Raw genomic sequence first — 23,875 nt, forward strand, 5'->3', positions numbered from 1 at the left:
TAGTATGTAATATGACATTAATAATTGTCTAGCTGCCCTGCATCTCTCCTTGCTCGGACACTGATATGGGAAATATCTATACATCAGCTACATGGTATCTGGCAGTGATAGACGTTTTACTTACCAAAGTACCCAACATAGCTCTCCAAAAACACAAGGGAGCAATAGTATACACTAGATGCTGGTGGTCAAATACGAGACCTGTGCACTAATCACATACCAAATAATGGAGAACTAATAAAAGAAAGTTACTGCGCTGTATAGATAGAAGTGAGTGTTAGTGTGAGTGTGTGTGTGTGTATGTATATGTGTGTGTGTGTGTATATATATATATATATATATAGCGCTGGCAAAAATTAAGAGACCACTGCACAGTTTTATAAAAATCAGCTTTTCTACATGTCTCTGACAGCCATTCCATTCTAGTGTCAGTTGAATTCCAACCAGAGTACACCTCATTCTACTTAATGAGCTTCTGATTAGGTGATCACCTGAACCAAATCTTATTTGGCAAAGGAAAGTATAAACAAAACCTTGCTGTGGTGTTCACAATCCTCTTGCAGTAGCACAAGCTGGATGGCAAAATAAGTTCTAGTAATATCCCAAAAGTAATAGGAATGAAAAAATAAGTTTTAACCATGCCAAAGGAGTTGTAAAGAAAAGTCTTGAGTGAGGAAAAGAAGGGTTTAATTCTGGCTTTACTAGCAGACGGATACAATGAGCGTCATGTTTCCTCCATCCTTAAAATTTCTAATACTGCAGTCCATTACAACAAGGTCAAGCAGCAAACATTGGGGACAACAAAGCTACAGACTGGCAGAGGGCGAAAGGGACTCTCCACTCACCGGGATGACCGTCATCTTATTCGAATGTCACTCTGCAACCACAGGATGACATCAAGTGACCTACAAAAGGAATGGCAAATGGCAGCTGGGGTGAAGTGCACAGTAAGAACAGTTCGTAACAGGCTCCTAGAGGAAGGACTCAAGTCATGTAAAGCTAGAAAAAAGCCTTTCATCAATGAGAATCAAAGGAGAGCCAGGCTGTAGTTTGCCAAAGACCATAAGGATTGGACCATAGAGGACTGGAGTAAGGTAATCTCAGATGAGTCTAATTTTCAGCTTTGCCCAACACATGGTCGTCTAATGGTTAGACGGAGACCTGGAGAGGCGTACAAGCCTCAGTGTCTTGCACCCACTGTGAAATTTGGTGGAGGATCGCTGATGATCTGGGAATACTTCAGCAAGACTGGAATTGGGCAGTTTAATCTTTGTGAAGGACATATGAATCAAGCCGCATACAAGGTTATCATGGAAAAACAGTTGATTCCTTCATCTCAGGCAATGTTCCCCAACTCTGAGGACTGTTTTTTTTCCAGCAGGACAATGCCCCATGCCACACAGCTAGGTCAATCAATGTGTGGATGAAGGACCACCACATCAAATCCCTGTCATGGCCAGCCCGATCTCCAGACCTGAACCTGTTGTGAGTTCATTTTCCCCTTCGTCACTGAGGTCTGGTGAACTCCCTATTCTGGTGAAGGAAGGTAGTGAGCCTGATTATCAGGCACCTGGGACTACTGAGGATGACTGGATATAAGGCTGCCGACGCCCTTCTGCCCTGCGGGTGATTTCTCTGTGGACTCCTAGGACACCAGTCTGATTCCTGCTTCCCTAAAGCTAAGTTTTCTGCTTTGCCTTTTGCATTTATGTTTTGTTTTTGTTTTCCTTGCTTTTCTGGATTCTGCCATTCCCTGCTGGGGTTGTCAGAGACACCGCACTGAACTTGCTCACTGAGCCAGTGCGCGTGTCCTGAGTAAAGCGAACAGTGCTCAAAGCTACCTGTGGAGCGGGCAGCAACCGAGTAGATGTGTACTTCACACCCGCAGGACCTGAAGCACGTGACTGCTAGAGGCGTGGCCTAAACTCCACAGAGCTAGGAGCTGCAAGACAATTCCTAGCAGAGTAACTGCGAGACAAAGTTACCAAGGGGCATAGACAGTGAGAATAGTCAGGACGTAGCCAATGAGTCATACACAGATAGTTGCAAGGTACAAGAGGGGCGAGCAGAGAGTAGCCAAGTCACAGGCAATGAGTCATACACAGATAATAACGCAGTACAAAATCAACAGGCAAACTCACAACGGGAAACAGAATCGGGTCAGAACCATATAAACAAGCTATAGCAACAAACAGGCACACGGGGGTCAGTACACTCGGCCAAAGGCAAAAGTATAACTGGCAGGGATTGAAGCTACCCAGGGGTTTATGAAGCTCTCCCAGAACCAGAAAGAGGCCACAATCATTAACCCCAAGTGTGCAGGTCAAAACCTGCACAGAGCTCCAGACATTAACCCCCGGTGTGCAGCTCAAAAACCTGCACTGGGATCATGACAGTACCCCCCCTCTCAACGGGGGGGCCTCTGGACCCCCAGGCTTCCCCGGGTACTTGGCATGGAACGCCTGAACCAGGCGATCTGCATGTACCGAGCGAGCAGGGACCCATGAGCGCTCTTCTGGTCCATATCCCTTCCAGTGGACCAGGTACTGCAAAGAGCGGCGCACCCGCCGAGAGTCCACAATATGTCTGACCTCATACTCCAATTGACCCTCCACCAGCACTGGAGGAACAACAGTCTCAGAGTTCTCTTTGACAGATCCTGCTGGTTTCAACAGAGACTTATGGAACACATTAGATATTTTTAAGGCAGCGGGGAGACGCAACCTATATGCCACAGGGTTGACTATCTCCATAATCTCGTACGGACCAATGAACTTTGGTCCCAACTTAACTGATGGTACCTTTAAGTTGATGTTACGCGTGGAGAGCCAAACCTTCTCTCCCACCTGAAACATGTCTCCCGAGGCTCTCTTTTTGTCCGCAAAATATTTGTATCTCCCCTGGGCTCGAGAGATATTACGCCGGACTTCAGCCCAGAGGTTTTTTAACCGTTGAACGGACCCCTCTGCTCCTGGACAACCGGAATCCACCCGAGAAAACTCCCCAAAATGCGGATTAAAGCCATAGTTAATCAGGAATGGGGACATGTTGGACTGACTCACCCGGTTGTTAAAAGCGAATTCAGCCAACGGTAACGCATCACACCAATCCTCCTGTCTGGCGGAGGTCAGACACCTGAGAATTTGTTCCAGGGATTGATTGGTGCGTTCTGTCTGACCATTACTCTCCGGGTGATATGCCGACGAGAAGGAGAGTGAGATGCCCAATTTCATACAGAACGCCCTCCAAAATTTGGCCACAAACTGCACACCTCTGTCAGACACAACATTCAGGGGTACCCCATGCAATCGGACCACATGCTGCACAAACAATCTTGACAACGTTTCTGCTGAAGGTAATGCTGCCAAGGGAATGAAATGGGCCTGTTTAGAAAACCTATCCACCACCACCCAGATCACGGTATTGCCCCTGGAAGGTGGAAGGCCGGTAATAAAATCCATGGAAAGATGAGTCCATGGCCTATCAGGAACCGGTAAAGGTATGAGTTCCCCAGCCGGTCGGTTATGCGAGCTTTTGGAACGGGCACATATGTCACAAGCAGAAACAAATTCCTTGACATCGGACCTTAATGAAGGCCACCAAAAACCCCTGGCTACTGCCTCTCTAGTGGCCGTGATACCTGGATGAGCACTCAGCCTAGAATCATGAAACTCCTGCAGAAGTCTAGGCCGCAATGAATCTGGAACAAACAGTTTATCGCTTGGCCTGGTTGCCGGAGCTAGGGCTCGAGCCCTTAGGATTTCTTGTTCCAACTCAGTTGAGACCCCCGCCACTACCACCCCTGTGGGAAGAATGGAGGACGGCGGCTCAGGGGGAGACACTGGATCAAAACTTCTGGACAGGGCATCCGCTTTAACATTTTTGGACCCCGGTCGAAAAGTAATTGAGAACTGAAATCGTGAAAAAAAAAGTGACCAACGGGCCTGTCTAGGAGTAAGCCTCTTAGCAGATTCAAGGTATGCCAAATTTTTGTGATCCGTGACAACCGTGATAGGGTGAGCCGCCCCTTAAAAAAAGTGCCTCCATTCCTCAAACGCCAGCTTGACCGCAAGAAGTTCTCTATTGCCTACATCATAGTTTTTCTCAGCTGAAGAGAACTTCTTGGAGAAGAAGGCACAGGGTTTGAGATTGGTAAGGGTGGCCGGACCCTGGGACAGCACAGCCCCCACCCCCACTTCAGAAGCATCCACCTCCACAATGAATGGTTTGGACGGGTCAGGTTGCACCAACACCGGGGCAGACATAAAACATTTCTTAATCGCTGAGAAGGATTCCTTAGCGAGTACAGACCAATTTTTTACATCAGCTCCCTTCTGGGTAAGATCCGTGAGTGGTTTCACCACTTGTGAGAAACCTTTAATGAATCTCCGGTAATAGTTTGCAAATCCTAAGAAGCGCTGGAGCCCCTTGAGATCTCGAGGCTGAACCCAGTCAGCGATCGCCAGCACCTTCTTAGGATCCATACGAAACCCCTCACAGGACACAATCAACCCCAAAAAAGACAGCTCCTGTACAAAAAACGAACATTTTTCCAATTTGGCGAAAAATTGGTTCTCCCTGAGTCTCTGGAGAACTGTCTTTAGATGTTGCAAGTGAGATTGACTGTCCGGGGAATACACCAAAATATCATCCAAATAAATAATAACAAAACGGCCTATCAGATCAGAAAACACAACATTGATGAAATTTTGGAAAATAGCGGGTGCATTAGTTAACCCAAATGGCATTACCAGGTTCTCAAAGAGTCCTTCTGATGTGAGGAATGCCGTTTTCCACTCGTCCCCTTCCCGAACCCCGTATCAGATTGTAGGCCCCCCGCAGATCTAACTTGGAGAACCATTGGGCCCCAGCTAACTGATTACATAAGTCTGGGATGAGGGGAAGCGGGTAAGAGTTCCTAACTGTTATCTTGTTCAGTTCCCGAAAGTCGAGGCACGGCCGCAAACCACCATCTTTTTTCTTCACAAAGAAGAACCCTGCTGCCACAGGTGACACAGAAGGCCTGATATGCCCTTTGCGGAGACTCTCAGCTATGTACTCCTTCATGGCTTGGCACTCAGGCCCAGACAAATTGAACAATCGAGCCTTAGGTAACTTGGCTCCGGGTACTAAATCAATGGCACAATCATAGGGTCTATGTGGTGGCAGCGCCTCAGCCTCACTTTCGGAAAAAACGTCTTCGAAATCTTTCAGGTAATCCGGAATACCTTCCAGATCGACAGACGACACAGACACGGATTTAACAGCGTTAACAAGATGTCCCCGGTTACCACATTTATTATTGCATCCCCATTGAGTGATCTCCCCTGTAACCCAATCAATGGTAGGATTATGGCGTTGAAGCCAAGGCATCCCCAGTACCAGTCCTGCAGGCAAGTTATCTAGCACCAGACAACTTAGTTTCTCCACATGAGTGGAACCCACTTTTAGAGAAAAAAGTTCAGACCTGCAACAGATACCATCTTGGGTAAGAGGAGATGAGTCAATTGCCACAAGTTTAACAGGATCATGAAGTCTGACTGTCCCTATCTTATTAAGAGTCATAACCTTGGTATCAATCAGGGCCTTTTTCACTGTCAGTCTGTTGGCTCTTATTTTCATAGGGTTTTTCACGGATTGCAGACAGCAGCCTTCCTGTCTTTTCCTATCTAGGTAGTTTGGGCCCCGTCTTTGCTCAGTCTATCTTTCTGTTTGTGTTAGTGTTTTCATCTTGCTTCACCGTCATTATATGTTGGGGGCTGCCTATTGCTTTGGGGTCTGCTCTGGGGCAGTTTAGATTTCCCCTTTCTTTCTGTAGGCCTATTTAATTCTCCGGCTGTGATCGAGGGGTCTAGGGCATCGTAGGAACGCCCCACGGCTACTGTTAGTTGTTGTGATAGGATCAGGGTCTGCAATCCGATAGCTGCCAACTGCTCTGGTTTTCTGGACTTAGCTAGCATTTCTGTTTTTGCCTCCTGCGGTGACTCAATCATAACATGAACCCCAATGAAAACCTCTGGAAGATGGATGATCACAAGCCATCAAACAAAGAACTTTTTAAATTTTTGTACCAGGAGTGGCATAAGGTCACCCAAAAGCAGCGTGAAAGACTGGTGAAAAGCTTGCCAAGACGCATGAAAGCTGTGATTAACAATCATGGTTATTCCACAAAATATTGATTTCTGAACTCTTCCTGAGTTAAAACATTAGTATTGTTGTTTCTAAATGATTATGAACTTGTTTGCTTAGCATTATTTGAGGCCTGCAAGCACTGCATTGTTTTGTTCTTTTGACCATTTCTCATTTTCTGAAAATAAATACAAAATTTAATGCTTGGAAATTCGGAGACATGTTGTCAGTAGTTTATAGACTAAAATAACGATTTACATTTTACTCAAAAATATACCTATAAAGAGAAAAATCCTACAAACTAAAAATCTTGCAGTGGTCTCTTAATTTGTGCCAGAGCTGTATATATATATATATATATATATATATATATATATATATACATATAACTTAGAGGTATAAACAATACTTGAAATCAAGTGATAATATGATGGAAAAAAAATGATGAAATGTAGAAGAGAAATATCGTAAGTGGCACTCACCACTAGCGCATCTTTTTGTGCTTCTTTATTCCAAGATCACATGGTAATGACCTGGTCAGCACCAGATGAAGTGTAATTAGATGCGAAACAGCTGTATTCCAGTCTGTGTGTCTGCACTCTGGGTTCCCATGTGAACGTGGAGTAACAAAGCACAAACTGTTGCACTAGTGATGAGCGCCACTTGTTTTTCTTCTCATCACTTCTGAAGATTGTGTGGCTGCACAGTTGCGCTCCACCACATCTGGCGATCTCTTCTAACTAGCATTGCATGCTCCAGTGGTAATACTCGCAGCAGTGTCGGTGTGCCGATTTTTCCAAATGGATGTCACAATGACATGTAGCCTGCATAATGCTGGAGGAAAGATAGTTGTATAGTGATTTCACGCGAATCAGTGTGCAAATTATGGATTCTTCCGCAGAATTTAATTGTGGATTGTTATAAAGTCCTCATGAGTTAGGCATATGCAGTTCTAAAGTCTGTGACTGCATTTTTGCATTTATTTCTTTATTTTCCAAAACAGATTCCTTTGTTTCATGCCATATTCTACTTCATTCATTGTAACAGTAATGGTTTCATCCCTTGTTGGGCTGTAAATTCCTCAGTCTCCTAGAATGTTTTCCTGTATTTGAATGATAAAGTTCTTGCTGAACAGGCCGGTCCAGTTCAATAGTAGCTACCTCCGGTATCCAGCTCTCCCCAGTGGTCTACAGCACAGCTCAATAGCAGCTACCTCCGGTATCCGGCTCTTCCCAGTGTTGTACAGCTCAATAGTTACTACCTCCGGGATCTGGCTCTCCCCAGTGGTGTGCAGCTCAATAGTAGCTACCTCCGGTATCCAGATCTCCCCAGTGGTGTTCAGCTCAATAGTAACTACCTCCGGGATCTGGCTCTCCCCAGTGGTGTGCAGCTCATAGTAGCTAACTCCGGTATCCAGATCTTACCAGTGGTGTACAGCTCAATAGTAGCTATCTCCGGTATCCGACTCTCCCCAGTGGTGTACAGCTCATCAGCAGCTACCTCCGGTATCCGGCGCTCCCCAGTGGTGTACAGCTCAATAACAGCTACCTCCGGTATCCGTCTCTCCCCAGTGGTGTACAGCTCAATAGCAGCTACCTCCGGTGTCCGGCTCTCCCCAATTGTGTACAGCTCAACAGCAGCTACCTCTGGTATCTGACTCTCCCCAGTGGTGTACAGCTCAATAGCAGCTACCTCCGGTATCCAGCTCTCCCCAGTGGTGTACAGCTCAAAATAGATACCTCTGGTATCCGGCTCTCCCCAGTGGTGTCTGAATCTCTCGGCCCTGGTTCAACTTAGCCTTTCTGACTGTTTTTCTGTCTGTTTTTGTATGTTTTGCGCTTTTCTTGTTTGCACCCAATGCATTATTCCATTTGCACCTTTTCTAAGTCTGTTTTATATGTGCGCTCAAGCCCTGGTTTGTTGTTTTCCACTATGTGGACGGAGTTTATTAATTCCAGATGTTTTTGCATTTTTAAAACATGGCATAGCAGCCCTCCTGGTGTATTTTTGTACATTTGATCTTGACAGGGGCATCACAGTTTTGACTATAAAGCATTACACTAATAGCATCTTGTACCAGCAACAGCAATAATATAATACCCTAGTTAAGCCCTACCCACGACATGTGGACATGGCTTTGGCCATATTTGGCTGCTTGTACATGGGATCCTTGCCGGAGTTATATTGCTTTTTTAGTTATTAAAACAACAAAGTTAAAAAATGCCAAGTACGGTAAGTAACTATTCTGGCCTAGAGACTTCGTCTCTCCGTAGTCTGTGAAGTCCTGAAATTGCTGTGATTGTCGCAATTATAAGGCCAATCATTATTTTTTTATTTATTGGAACCTGACAACTAATACATGCTGCCTGATCCACGGCTGCACAACTTCTGTCTGATCCACGGCTGCACAATTTCTGCCTGACATACAGCTGCACGACTTCTGCCCAACCCATGGCTGCACGACTTCTGCCCCACCCATGGCTGCACGACTTCTGCCCCACCCATGGCTGCACGACTTCTGCCCGACCCATGGCTGCACGATTTCTGCTCGATCCACGGCTGCACGATTTCTGCTCGATCCACGGCTGTATGATTTCTGCCTGATCCACGGCTATGTAACAAGGTGGCACGGGGTGTTAGTCGTGGGCAAGTCTACTACAGCAGAGTCAGTCCACACCCTGGTCCCTTGCACATTCAATGATAGTCCTAATCCCAACCCCGGGTCACATTGGGTTACCTCAGACCTGCAGCTGTTCTCCGTGATGGGATAGCGTCCTTCGGATGAACCACACTTCACACTGTATAGGGCCCAACAGTGGCAACTTGCATTTTAATAATGAGGATGTAGAATAAACAAGAGATGTATAATTCCTGTTCTGTCCCTAGTCACAGCAATGGCTGCAGATTCCATAACTCCAAGTAAGCTCTCTGGAGCTAAAAGTCTCTGGTGGGGCACACATCCAGTCCCGGTACCCAACAGTTCTGGCTGCCTATGTCTTGCCCAGCCAGGGGTCGGTTCCCTCCCAGACGGGGACATACACACATTCCCCAGACAGGGGTCCCTTCTGTCCCAGACAGGGACACAGTCCTGCCTTAGGCAGTCCTGCCTGGGCTCTCCCCTGCAGACAGGAACTTCCATCTGCTTGGAGCTACCAGCTCAGCCCCCTGAGTTAACTCTTTGCTATCCCTACTCTACATACACAATACATAGTTATAAAATTGAGACAATAGAGTACATGTAGTACATGGAAAATCACAGTAATTCACAACAGACACATAGACACATCAACATATGACTGTACATTGATATAAAGCAACCCTCAAGGCACCGCACGCAGTCCCGACCTATAGGAGAGAGGGAGAAACTGAGGGTTTCCGCCACCTCCTTACAGCTGTGTAAGGAAACAAGCAGGAACGTGGGATGCAGTAACGGGACCCAGACAGAACAAGGGTTAACAGGTTTATTTACAAGGGTATATACTCCACGCAGGGAGTTAGGGATTGTAGGGTGATAAAGAATGGGGTAGAACTGAGAGAGTGGCAGGGTAGGTCAGGGAAGAACTAAAGTTCAGTAATATAGAGGTGAAACTTATCAGTCTGTAGTCTTCTTGGGTGCAGCTCCTCAGGGTTCCAACGGTGGCACCAAGAACAGCGGCACGTGATGTCTCAGCGAGGTCTGTAACAGGCGGGGATCCAACGGTGGCACTGACAACAGCGGCACGTGACATCTCGGTGAAGTCTCTGGGAGGCAAGAAGATTTCTCGTGCTCAAAAGTATCTAGCAAGTAATGTGGGGAACTGCCGGAACGGGACACACGCCGTGGTGTACACAAGTTCTTGGTAGCGAGGCTATGCCATAGCCATCTGCCTCTCTCTCTCTGTGCGTCGCACTTGCAGTGCAGTCTCTGCCTTCACTAGGGTCACATAGTATGGAGGGTAGCAGGGAGCTGACAGTCGCTCATCCACAAACGGTGAACCTGTATGCAGGTGTCTGTAAAGTACAGTATGCGGTAACTCTTGGGCAGAGCGTGTGCGGTGCTCACTATCATGCCGGCACTCAGCTTAGCTCTGCTCTGCGGGCACGGCTCTGCACAGCTCCGCTCTGCTGGCACGGCTCCACTCTACAGGCGATGGGGCTCCTTCTATATGTCACGTCGCCACACCTGTACTCTCTGGTGGGAGAAGCAGAGTGCACTGCTCACCGCTCTGAACGCTGCTCCCCGCCGGAGCCAGACTGTCCCGCTTCGTGGAAGTGGGAGGTTCTGATTATTGAGGATGTTAACCTCAGGTCATTAGCAGAATGGAGGGCACAGGTAGGGTGGTAGGCTGAGACTAGGGAGGAGATGTAGGGTGGTGCTGAGCCATGGAGTGCTTTGTGGGTGAGGGTAATAATTTTATACTGAATTCTAGAATGGATGGGTAACCAGTGTAAGGACTTGCACAAGGTAGAGACATCGGTATAACGATTGGTGAGGAATATGATCCTAGCTGCAGCATTCAGGACACATTGGAGAGGGAGCGTTTGGTAAGAGGGAGACAGATTAGTAGAGAGTTACAATAGTCCAGACGAGAATGAATAAGAGAAACAGTAAGAGTTTTTGCAGAGTCGAAAGTAAGAAATGGTCAGATTCTAGAAATGTTTTTGAGGTGCAGATAACAAGAGCGAGAAAGTGTTCGGATGTGGGGGGTGAATGAAAGCTCTGAATCAAGTATGACTCCAAGACAGCGGGCATGTTGCTGGGGAGTAATGGTGGAACCACACATGGAAATGGCAGTGTCCGGCATAGATAGGTTAGTAGAGGGAGGAAACACGAGGAGTTCAGTTTTTGACAGGTTCAGTTTCATAAAGAGGGAGGACATGTTAGAGATAGTAGTAAGACAATCACTGGTGTTTTCCAAAAAGACAGGCTTGATATCAGAAGAAGTGTATAATTGGGTGTCATCAGCATAGAGATGGTACTGGAACCCAAATGTACTGATTGCTTGATCAAAAGGGGCAGTATACAAAGAGAAGAGGCGGGGGCCTAGAACCGATCCTTGAAGAACCCCAACAGTAGGCGAAGATGAGAGGAGGAGGAGCCAGCAAAAGATACAGTATAGGAGCGGTCAGAGATAGGAGGAGAACCAGGAGAGAATGGTGTCCTTGAGGCCGATGGAGCGGAGCATAGTGAGGAGGAGCTGATGATCCACAATATATATCCTAGGTATGGCAGTACATGGGGTAGATGCTGGTGTACCTGTAGCCACGGATGAGGCATCTGTATCTGTGGTTATCAGCCAAGTATAGCAGTACATGGAGTAGATGCCAATGTACCTGGAGCTACGGATCAGGCATCTGTATCTGTGGCTGTATGGAGCCAGGTATGGCAGTACATGGGGTAGATGACAGTGTACCTGAAGCCATGGATGAGGCATCTGTATCTGTGGTTATTTATCAGCCAAATATGTGGGGTAGATGCTGGTGTACCTGGAGCCACGGATCAGGCATCTATATCTGCGGCTGTATAGAGCCAGGTATGGCAGTTAGTGTTGAGCGATACCATCCGATATCGTGAAGTATCGGATTGGATCGGACCGATACCCAAAAAGTATCGGGTATCGCCGATTCCGATACCGGAAACCCATGCAAGTCAATGGGGCACAAATATCGGAAATAAAAAAAACATTTCTTTACTTGCACATCCAGTTCGGGAGGGGGGAAGAGTGTGGGCGGTGCGTGGGCGGACACTGTGCGTGTCTGTGTGTGCGGGCGGGGTCTGTACGGGCCTCTCGGGGGTCTGTGCAGGCCTGCTGGGGGCCTGTACGGGCCTGCGAGGGCCTGCCGGGGGTCTGTGCGGGCCTGCCGGGGGTCTGTACGGGCCTGCCGGGGGTATGTGCGGGCTGCCGGGGGTCTGTGCGGGCCTGCCGGGGGTTGTGTGTGTGCAGGCATCGTCTGATGGGACTACAAGTCCCATCGGGCGATGCCTGCTACAATGACAGTGATTGACACATTAGCCAATGATGGGACAGTAGTAGTCCCATCATCCGGCTAATGTGTTGAATGTAGAAAAAAAAAAACATACATACATACTACATATATACTACATTCATACAACATACATACATACCTACTACATATATACTACATTCATACAACATACATACTACATACATACTACATATATACTACATTCATATAACATATATACTACATATATACTACATTCATACAACATACATACATACTACATACATACTTCATATATACTAAATTCATACAACATACATACATACTACATATATACTACATTCATACAACATACATACATACTACATATATACTACATTCATACAACATACATACATAGTACATACTACATACATACAACATACATAAAACATGCTACAGACATACAACATACATACTACATACAATACATTCATACAATACATACATATAGACATACAGTACATACAACATAGAGTACATACTCCCCATCTCTTGTCACTTTGATCCCCGAAACCAGTGTCATCTGTAAAAAATATTAAAATAACAAACAAGCAATACACTCCCTGATCCGCAGAAATCCACGATTGTCCCATGACGATCTCTCGTGGAGAACAGCAGCATCAGCTGATGCGACCGCTCTCTAGGGGCCCCAGGAATACAATGACGCGAGGTAGGTATCCTTCTGCACTGTATTCCTTCGCCACAGTAAAAAAAAATAGTCCCTAGTCTCACTTTTGGCATTGCTGTGTGAGAAAGTTCCCACACAGCTTTTGCCATAAAGTGAGACCAGTGAACTATAGTAACCTCTCAGTAATGCACTGCAGGAGATCGTCATGGGACACTCGTGGATTTCTGCGGATCAGGGAGTATATTGGTTGTTTGTTATTTTAATATTTTTTACAGTGAGATGACACTGGCTTCAGTGATCAAAGTGACAAGTGATGGTGAGTATGTACTCTATGTTATATGTACTGTATGTCTATATGTATGTATTGTATGAATGTATGAATGTATTGTATGTAGTATGTATGTCGTATGTATGTTGTATGTATGCTGTATGAATGTAGTATATATGTAGTATGTATGTTGTATGAATGTAGTATATATGAAGTATGTATGTAGTATGTATGTATGTTGCATGAATGTAGTATATATGTAGTATGTATATAGTATGTACAGTGGGGCAAAAAAGTATTTAGTCAGTCAGCAATAGTGCAAGTTCCACCACTTAAAAAGATGAGAGGCGTCTGTAATTTACATCATAGGTAGACCTCAACTATGGGAGACAAACTGAGAAAAAAAAATCCAGAAAATCACATTGTCTGTTTTTTTTTCATTTTATTTGCATATTATGGTGGAAAATAAGTATTTGGTCAGAAACAAGCAATCAAGATTTCTGGCTCTCACAGACCTGTAACTTCTTCTTTAAGAGTCTCCTCTTTCCTCCACTCATTACCTGTAGTAATGGCACCTGTTTAAACATGTTATCAGTATAAAAAGACACCTGTGCACACCCTCAAACAGTCTGACTCCAAACTCCACTATGGTGAAGACCAAAGAGCTGTCAAAGGACACCAGAAACAAAATTGTAGCCCTGCACCAGGCTGGGAAGACTGAATCTGCAATAGCCAACCAGCTTGGAGTGAAGAAATCAACTGTGGGAGCAATAATTAGAAAATGGAAGACATACAAGACCACTGATAATCTCCCTCGATCTGGTGCTCCACGCAAAATCCCACCCCGTGGGGTCAGAATGATCACAAGAACGGTGAGCAAAAATCCCAGAACCACGCGGGGGGACCTAGTGAATGAACTGCAGAGAGCTGGGACCAATGTAACAAGGCCTACCATAAGTAACACACTACGCCACCATGGACTCAGATCCTGCAGTGCCAGACGTGTCCCACTGCTTAAGCCTGTACATGTCCGGGCCAGTCTGAAGTTTGCTAGAGAGCATTTGGATGATCCAGAGGAGTTTTGGGAGAATGTCCTATGGTCTGATGAAACCAAACTGGAACTGTTTGGTAGAAACACAACTTGTCGTGTTTGGAGGAAAAAGAATACTGAGTTGCATCCATCAAACACCATACCTACTGTAAAGCATGGTGGTGGAAACATCATGCTTTGGGGCTGTTTCTCTGCAAAGGGGCCAGGACGACTGATCCGGGTACATGAAAGAATGAATGGGGCCATGTATCGTGAGATTTTGAGTGCAAACCTCCTTCCATCAGCAAGGGCATTGAAGATGAAACGTGGCTGGGTCTTTCAACATGACAATGATCCAAAGCACACCACCAGGGCAACGAAGGAGTGGCTTCGTAAGAAGCATTTCAAGGTCCTGGAGTGGCCTAGCCAGTCTCCAGATCTCAACCCTATAGAAAACCTTTGGATGGAGTTGAAAGTCCGTGTTGCCAAGCGAAAAGCCAAAAACATTACTGCTCTAGAGGAGATCTGCATGGAGGAATGGGCCAACATACCAACAACAATGTGTGGCAACCTTGTGAAGACTTACAGAAAACGTTTGACCTCTGTCATTGCCAACAAAGGATATATCGCAAAGTATTGAGATGAAATTTTGTTTCTGACCAAATACTTATTTTCCACCATAATATGCAAATAAAATGAAAAAAAAACAGACAATGTGATTTTCTGGATTTTTTTTTCTCAGTTTGTCTCCCATAGTTGAGGTCTACCTATGATGTAAATTACAGACGCCTCTCATCTTTTTAAGTGGTGGAACTTGCACTATTGCTGACTGACTAAATACTTTTTTGCCCCACTGTATGTATGTTGTATGAATGTAGTATATATGTAGTATGTATGTAGTATGTATGCATGTATGTTGTATGAATGTAGTATATATGTAGTATGTATGTAGTATGTATGTATGTTATATGAATGTAATATATATGAAGTATGTATGTAGTATGTATTTATGTATGTATGCTGTATGAATGTAGTATATATGTAGTATGTATGTAGTATGTATTTATGCTGTATGAATGTAGTATATATGTAGTATGTATGTAGTTTGTATGTATGTTGTATGAATGTAGTATATATGTAGTATGTATGTAGTATGTAGTATGTATGTATGTATGCTGTATGAATGTAGTATATATGTAGTATGTATGTATGTTGTATGAATGTAGTATATATGAAGTATGTATGTAGTATGTATGTATGTTGTATGAATCTAGTATATATGTAGTATGTTTGTAGTATGTATGTATGTAGTATGTAGTATGTATGGTTTTTTTTTTGTTTTTTTTTACATTCAACACATTAGCCGGATGATGGGACTACTACTGTGTCAATCACTGTCATTGTAGCAGGCATAGCCCGATGGGACTTGTAGTCCCATCGGACGATGCCTGCACACACACACACAACCCCCGGCAGACCCGCACAGACCCCCGGCAGGCCCGTACAGACCCCTGGCAGGCCCACACAGACCCCCGGCAGCCCGCACAGACCCCCGGCAGGCCCGCACAGACCCCCGGCAGGCCCGTACAGACCCCCGGCAGCCCGCACAGACCCCCGGCAGGCCCGCACAGACCCCCGGCAGCCCGCACAGACCCCCAGCAGGCCCGCACAGACCCCCGGCAGGCCCGCACAGAGCACCGGCAGGCCCGCACAGACCGCGCATCATGATGCGCACAGACCGCGCATCATGATGACATCATTTCAGCAGCCAATCACAGCCACAACACTGGTTCATTGCATTATGGGAACTTCCGATTCCGTTATTCGATATTGTAAAAATATCGGTACTCGGTATCGGAATTCCGATACAGCGAATATCGGCTGATACCCGACGATATTTGCAGTATCGGAATGCTCAACACTTATGGCAGTACATTGGGTAGATGCCAGTGTACCTGGAGCCACGGATGAGGCATCTGTATCTGTGGTTATTTATCAGCCAAGTATAGCAGTACATGGGTAGATGTTGGTGTACCTGGAACAACGGATCAGGCATCTATATCTGCGGCTGTATGGAGCCACGTATGGCAGGCTATGGGGTAGATGCTGTAGCCACGGATGAGGCATCTGTATCTGCGGCTGTATAAAGCCATTGTGGAGATGAATGTTTATTTTCACCTATGAACAAATGAGGCAGCAAAGTAACGAAGTGTCATTAATTACATAATGAAGCTCCGGAAGGTGTTCTGGCAGCTTAGAAAGTGTGAGGGAAAGCGAGCGTTTTACAATCCCAAATGGTTGTGTTAATGATGCCGTAATAGTGGCGCTGCTCTGTCACTGTTCACACCCGGTTGCGGATAACCTCTGCATTCAGCGATGGGAAATAAGAGCACGGAGAAGGATTCGGACTGATGGGATTGCTCACCGAGATTCTGTATATTGCTCCATCATTGGGTGAGAGGGAGATAATCTTCCATGTATCACAGAAGTAGTGTCAGAGAGGTGGGATTCAGAGGGCTGCTCTGCTTCTCTGGAATGGAGGGGCTTTTCCTTAGGAAGGTCATCAATATTATATGAGTGGGGGTCCGGCACCCCCACAATCAGATGTTACATGGAGGTGACTGCCCCGTTTCCCTCATTATTCCCACTGTGCCATATTGTGCTGGTCTGTATAACAGGGCTTTGCTTGTTGAGGCCACGTTCCCACTGGGAGTTTTTGGTGAGTTTTTGATGTAGCAGATTTTCTGCATCATTTCTACACCTCTTAGGTTACTTGTGTTGTTTTCTTCTTGTTTTTGACGCTTGAGTTGTGTCCCTTGTTGGGGTGTCATGGTATAAAGCGGCCCTGATTTTAGTACATCCTGCTATCTGGCATTGATAAAACGCCATTGATACATGTGCCGATCACATGCATTTCAGTGAGTTTCCGGCGTGCATATAAAGCTCAGGTACGTAGGAAACTGTGACATGTTGTGGACTTCGGCAGGTCAATGTCCATGACATCTCTATAATCTCATCCAGTTTGCCGGGACTGTAAGACGATGAGTGTTTGTACAGTGAAAATATATATGGCACCAAAAACTCATTGTGGGAATTAACCAAAAGGGGCTGATGAAACGATACATCACCTGATACTATTTCTTGTGTATTACTGCATGCATTAGGAAGCCAGTCTTTCTATAGTGTACTGACACTGATCATATGGAAAATCCGGCTGCATACAGTGAAGCGTAGCCCTGCTGGAGGAGTTATCACTGGAGGAAAGCACTACGTTATGTGAAGGAAGGAAACATAGGGTGGGGGAAACAATAGTTGGGGAGAGACATTTAATAAAACACCAAGTTCCTACTCCTTCCTCTCCTCCCCCCACATTTTCACTGTACGACTGAATTATCCCTTGCTCCTCTCACAAAGCAGGAGTCATGTTCAGAAGACAGTCACACTAATGTACAGAGGACATGTTCTCTGATGTCTGAGCTCCACCAAGGGCCTGGCTCTTCTGGAGTCCTGCAGTATCCATGGATGGACCTGGAATCTGGAAGTGCAGATGGGAACAGTCAGAGATAAGAGTGTAGCCCCAGCCATTCATTTCTTCCATGTGCCATGTATGTAGCTGGAGACCAGCGTGCTCGGTCCTCAATGGATTATGCCCTGGAGACCATCTTTTTATGATATTTTGTATGACATGAACGGATCCGTCCGCTAGCTCAGAAGGGTGCGGTGTACGGCTGAGCAGCTGTCCTTCCTGTCACCGTCCTCCTTTTGGGATCTATCTTTGGAAACAACAATCGGTTTGATAGAAGAGCAGTAGACTGGGAGCAGTGGGAAAACTGGGATCTGAGAAATTACTTCCTAGGTGTCATACAGGATGGATAAAGCATTGACAAACATCACACGTGGCAAAGGTAAGGGGCATGTATCCCGAAACCTAGAAGACAAGTCTGTAATGTCCTGCACTAATCAGACGCAGGGATAGTCATCTATACTGAAAGCCTGGGACATCCGTATGTGCTTTATACTCACATTTAATATTGGTACTACCATATCTCAAAGCCAGAAGTGTTTGTTCCTGCCCTGTGCAGGTGGTGGGTGATACCCCAAAGCCAGAAGTGTTTGTTCCTGCCCTGTCCAGGTGATGAGTGATACCCCAAAGCCAGAAGTGTTTGTTCCTGCCCTGTGCAGGTGGTGGGTGATACCCCAAAGCCAGAAGTGTTTGTTCCTGCCCTGTCCAGGTGATGAGTGATACCCCAAAGCCAGAAGTGTTTGTTCCTGCCCTGTGCAGGTGGTGGGTGATACTCCAAAGCCAGAAGTGTTTGTTCCTGCCCTGTGCAGGTGGTGGGTGATACCCCAAAGCCAGAAGTGTTTGTTCCTGCCCTGTGCAGGTGGTGGGTGATACCCCAAAGCCAGAAGTGTTTGTTCCTGTCCTGTGCAGGTGGTGGGTGATACCCCAAAGCCAGAAGTGTTTGTTCCTGCCATGTGCAGGTGGTGGGTGATACCCCAAAGCCAGAAGTGTTTGTTCCTGTCCTGCGCCGGATGGGGGCGATATCTCAAAGCCAGAAGTGTATGTTCTTGCCCTGCTCAGGTGGAGGTGGGGGGATACCCAAAGCCAGAAGTGTATATTCCTGCCCTACTCAGGTGAGGGGGCGATACCCAAAGCCAGAAGTGTATGTTCCTGCCCTGCTCAGGTGGGGGGGGGTGATACCCAAAGGCAGAAGTCTATGTTCCTGCCCTGCTCATGTGAGGGGGGGGTGATACCCAAAACCAGAAGTGTATGTTCCTGCCCGGCTCAGGTGGGGGGCGATACTCAACGCCAGAAGTGTAAAATCCTTCCCTGCTCAGGTGGGGGGGGCATAACCCAAAGCCAGAAGTGTTTGTTCCTGCCCTGCGGGTCCTTGTCAGCATGTAAGCACATGGACGTGGAAGGATAGGTTTATCTCATATACACTGACATCACTAGATCTGGAGAAGACTGTGGGTGCTGTTGCCATAGCGACGCCTCAAGCTTCTCACTGGCGTCTCCACATTACTGAACTACGGCAGATGTAAAACAGAGATGGATTTTTCCACTGAACCTTTGCTGGGGTCGGCTGTTTGTGCTACAGGTCTAAGACAAATATGACTCTGAACTTGGCTCTGACACCATGACTTGTGAATGCGATATGTTGATTTATCAATAAACAGAATACGGTATCTTCTTTTTATTTTTTTAACACATATGATTCATGATAGCAAATCTCTGTTTACATAAAAGGTCAAGGATAGTAATGTAAGGAACATTAATGTAATTTCATATCAGAAAAAAATCAGCAATTAATGCCTCAGTATTATAATGTCCTAGTAATATAATGCCCCAGTAATATAATGTCCTAGTAATATAATGCCCCAGTAATATAATGTCTTAGTAATATAATGCCCCTCCGGTAATATAATGCCCCAGTAATATAATGCCCTAGTAATATAATGCCCCCGCCCCCGGTAATATAATGCCCCAGTAATATAATGCCTCGGTAATATAATGCCGCGGTAATAAAATGCCCCTCCAGTAATATAATGCCCCAGTAATATAATGCCGTAGTAATATAATGCCCCCGGTAATATAATGCCCCGGTAATATAATGTCCCAGTAATATAATGCCCCAGTAATATAATACTCCAGTAATATAATGCCCCGGTAATATAATGCCCCAGTAATATAATGCCCTAGTAATATAATGCCCCAGTAATATAATGCCCCGGTAATATAATGCCCCGGTAATATAATGTCCCAGTAATATAATGCCCCAGTAATATAATACTCCAGTAATATAATGCCCCAGTAATATAATGCCCTAGTAATATAGTGCCCAAGTAATATAATGCCCCGGTAATATAATGCCCCGGTAATATAATGTCCTTGTAATATAATGCCCCGGTAATATAATTCCCCGGTAATATAATGCCCCAGTAATATAATGCCCCGGTAATATAATTCCCCGGTAATATAATGTCCTAATAATATAATGCCCCTGTAATATAATGCCCCAGTAATATAATGCCCCGGTAATATAATGCCCCGGTAATATAATTCCCCGGTAATATAATGTCCTAATAATATAATGCCCCTGTAATATAATGCCCCAGTAATATAATGCCCCGGTAATATAATGTCCCAGTAATATAATACCCCAGTAATATAATACCCCAGTAATATAATGACCCGGTAATATAATGCCTCAGTAATATAATTCCTCAGCAATATAATGTCCTAGTAATATAATGCCCCAGTAATATAATGTGCTAGTAATACTGTATAATGCCCCTGTAATATAATGCCCCAGTAATATAATGCCCCGGTAATATAATGCCCCAGTAATATAATGCCCCGATAATATAATGTCCTAGTAATATAATGCCCCGGTAATATAATGCCCCGGTAATATAATGCCCCAGTAATATAATGCCCTATTAATATAATGCCCCGGTAATATAATGCCTCAGTAATATAATGCCCCAGTAATAGAATGCCCAGGTAATATATTGCCCCGGTAATATAATGCCCCTGTAATATAATGACCTGGTAATATAATGCCCCAGTAATATAATGTCCTAGTAATATAATGTCCCAGTAATATAATGCCCCGGTAATATAATGCCCTGGTAATATAATGTCCCAGTACTATAATATCCAGTATTATAATGCCCCAGTAATATAATGTCCTAGTAATATAATGCCCCGGTAATATAATATCCCAGTAATATAATGCCCTGGTAATATAATTTCCCAGTAATATAATGCCCCAGTAATATAATGCCCCAGTAATGTAATGCCCCAGTAACATAATGTCTTTGTAATATAATGCAATAGTAATATAATGCCCCAGTAATATAATGTCTTAGTAATATAATGTCCTAATAATATAATGCCCCAGTAATATAATGCCATAGTAATATAATGTCCTAGTAATATAGTGCCCCAATATTATAATGCCCCAGTAATATAATGTCTTAGTAGTAAAATGTCCCAGCAATATAATTCCCCAGCAGTATAATGGCATAGTAATATAATGCCTCAGTAATAGAATGCCCCAGTAATAGAATGTCCCAGTGATAGAATGTCCCAGTAATAGAATGCCCCGGTAATATAATGCCCCGGTAATTTAATGCCCTGGTAATATAATGTCCCAGTAATATAATGCCCAAGTAATATAATGCCCTAGTAATATAATACAACCCCAAGAAACTTTTTCACACCTTTCATTTCCTCCACAGGCTGAAAACACAAGCCCCTATGACAGACATTTGTGCTGATGACCTGGCCTCCCACTTTTTAGAGAAAATAGATAATATCCGTTAGGAAATCCACTCCCACCAGGTGCCGTGACTCCCATCCCTCCCTGCATTTCCCATGGCTCACTCTCCACATTTGATCCCATCACAGAAGAAGAAGTCTCAAGGCTCCTCTCTTCTTGTCATCCAACTACATGCACTACTGACCCCATTCCCTCACATCTCCTCCAGTCTCTCCAGTCGTCACAACTCACCTAACTACAATATTTAATCTCTTCCTCTCCTCAGGCAGTTTCCTCTCCTCCTTCAAACACTATCATTACTCCATTATTAAAGAAACCCGCTCTCGACCCATCCTGCACAAACAACTACAGACCAGTCTCCAATCTCTCCTTCATCACTAAACTCTTGGATCGCCTGGTCTACTCCTGCCTTACCCGTTACCTCTCCACTCATTCTTTACAGACCCTTCACAGTTCGGCTTCTGACCCCTACACCTTACCCCCACTGTACTACAGTACGCCAGTGACTGTCTGTCCACAGTCTCCAACATCATGTCCGCTCTCTATCTGAAACTTAACCTCTCAAAAACTGATCTTCTTCTGCTCCCGCTGTCTACTATCCTCCCTAAATCTGACATTTCCCTCTCCGTGGGTGGCACCATAACTACACCCCGGCAGCATTCGTGCTGTCTGGGTGTTATGTTTGACACCAATCTCTCCTTCACCTCCCATATACAATCTCTTGCCCGCTCTTGCCTCTTACACCTAAAGAACATCTCTAGAATCTGCCCTTTTCTCACCATGGAAACAACAAAAAACCTCACTGTCGCATTGATCCACTCCCGCCTGGACTACTGTAACACTCTATTAATTGGCCTCTCCCTCACTCGACTTTTCCATCTCCAGTCCATCCTTAATGCAGCAGCCAAGGTCATCCATCTGGCTAATCGGTACTCAGACGCGTCCGCTCTTCGCCAGTCGTTACACTGGCTGCCCATTCATTATAGGATCCAATTCAAAGTACATGTTCTCTCTCCCACAAAGTTCTCCAAAGTGCGGCACCCCCTTACATCTCCTCCCTTATTTCTATTGGACTAGCCAATCACTGTGCTCTGCAAAGGACTTTCAACTAAACATCTCACTAATCCGTACCTCCCATTCCCGACTCCAAGACTTCTCCCGCATTGCGCCAATCCTCTGAAATGCTCTACCCCAACAAATTGGGACCAGCCACAACTTGCATAGTTTTAGGCGCTCCCTCAAAACACATTTGTTCAGAGCACCCTATCACGTTCCCTAATCAAAGTCATTTTATGTGTACTTGTATGTGTGTAGCCCATTCACTATCTCTATCTATCCCTCACTCCCTCAAGATGGCTGGACCATCAGTGTAAATATACACCTGTACTTTGTATCTCTCCCCACTTCATTGTAGATTGTAAGCTCACACGAGCAGGGTTGTTTTATTTTGCTTTAATTATTGCATTATTGTTAACGTTGTTACTTATGACTGTTGTGTTTGAAACTTTTAAACTGTAAAGCGCTGCGGAATATGTTGGCGCTATAATAATTTATTATTATATAATGCCTCGGTAATATAATGCCCTGGTAATATAATGTCCCAGTAATATAATGCCCCAGTAATGTAATGTCCCGGTAATATAATCCCCCAGTAATATAATGCCCCGGTAATATAATGCCCCGGTAATATAATATCCTAGTAATATAATGCCCCAGTAATATAGTGCCCCGGTAATATAATGTCCCAGTAATATAATGCCCCAGTAATGTAATGTCCCGGTAATGTAATGTCCCAGTAATATAATGCCCCTGTAATGTAATGTCCCGGTAATATAATGCCCCAGTAATGTAATGTCCCGGTAATATAATGCCTCGGTAATATAATGTCCCTGTAATATAATGCCCCGGTAATGTAATGTCCCAGTTATATAATGCCCCAGTAATGTAATGTCCCAGTAATGTAATGTCCCAGTAATATATTGTCCCAGTAATGTAATGTCCCACTAATATAATGCCCCAGTAATGTTATGTCCCGGTAATATAATGCCCCAATAATATAATGCCCCGGTAATATAATGCTCCAATAATGTAATGCCCCAGTAATAGAATGTCCCAGTAATATAATGTCCCAGTAATATAATGTCCCGGTAATATAAAGTTGCAGTAATATAATGCCTTAGTAATACTGCTCCATCTATCAGGGGCAGACATCCCTGGGCTGCCACCCTGAGCTCAAGAGGCAAGGGGGCCCACTTTTACCTCCAAAACAGCATATCTCTTCTGTCACAGACATAATATTTTACTGCGAAAGCCCCATATACAGTTCTTGCACAGGGGCCCCTTCGGTCTGTGCCCGCCTCCCTAATTACTATTGTATCTGGGATCAAGGATGTCTAAGCCATCAGTGGCCATTGGTATTGTCCTTTTAGTATTGTCAGTAACTCCATGGATGGCCCCTATACACCCTCCAAGGCCTCTTTCATACATCAGTGTGTCCAGTACATGTGGTGACAGTTTTCACATGTACCGGAGACACTTACAAC

At 45.0% G+C, this 23,875-nt stretch overlaps 1 protein-coding gene across 2 annotated transcripts in view; it reads left to right on the plus strand.

Annotated features, from left to right (window-relative positions):
* The window catches only part of NHSL2 (NHS like 2), a 236,978-nt gene that overhangs the window by 57,954 nt on the left and 155,149 nt on the right, over window positions 1-23,875 (plus strand). The window contains exon 1 of one of the 2 annotated variants that reach the window (XM_073558775.1): window positions 17,400-17,948. The exons of the other annotated variant lie outside the window; for it this stretch is intronic. Within the exon in view, the coding sequence (XP_073414876.1) occupies window positions 17,912-17,948 (37 nt within the window). The 5' untranslated portion in view covers window positions 17,400-17,911. Of the gene's footprint in view, window positions 1-17,399; window positions 17,949-23,875 lie in introns of those variants that run through there. 2 annotated transcript variants of the gene reach the window in all.

Source organism: Dendrobates tinctorius, unplaced genomic scaffold (genome assembly GCF_039654945.1).
Source record: "Dendrobates tinctorius isolate UK_male_01 unplaced genomic scaffold, ASM3965494v1 ptg000258l, whole genome shotgun sequence".
NCBI classification, from domain to species: domain Eukaryota; kingdom Metazoa; phylum Chordata; class Amphibia; order Anura; family Dendrobatidae; genus Dendrobates; species Dendrobates tinctorius.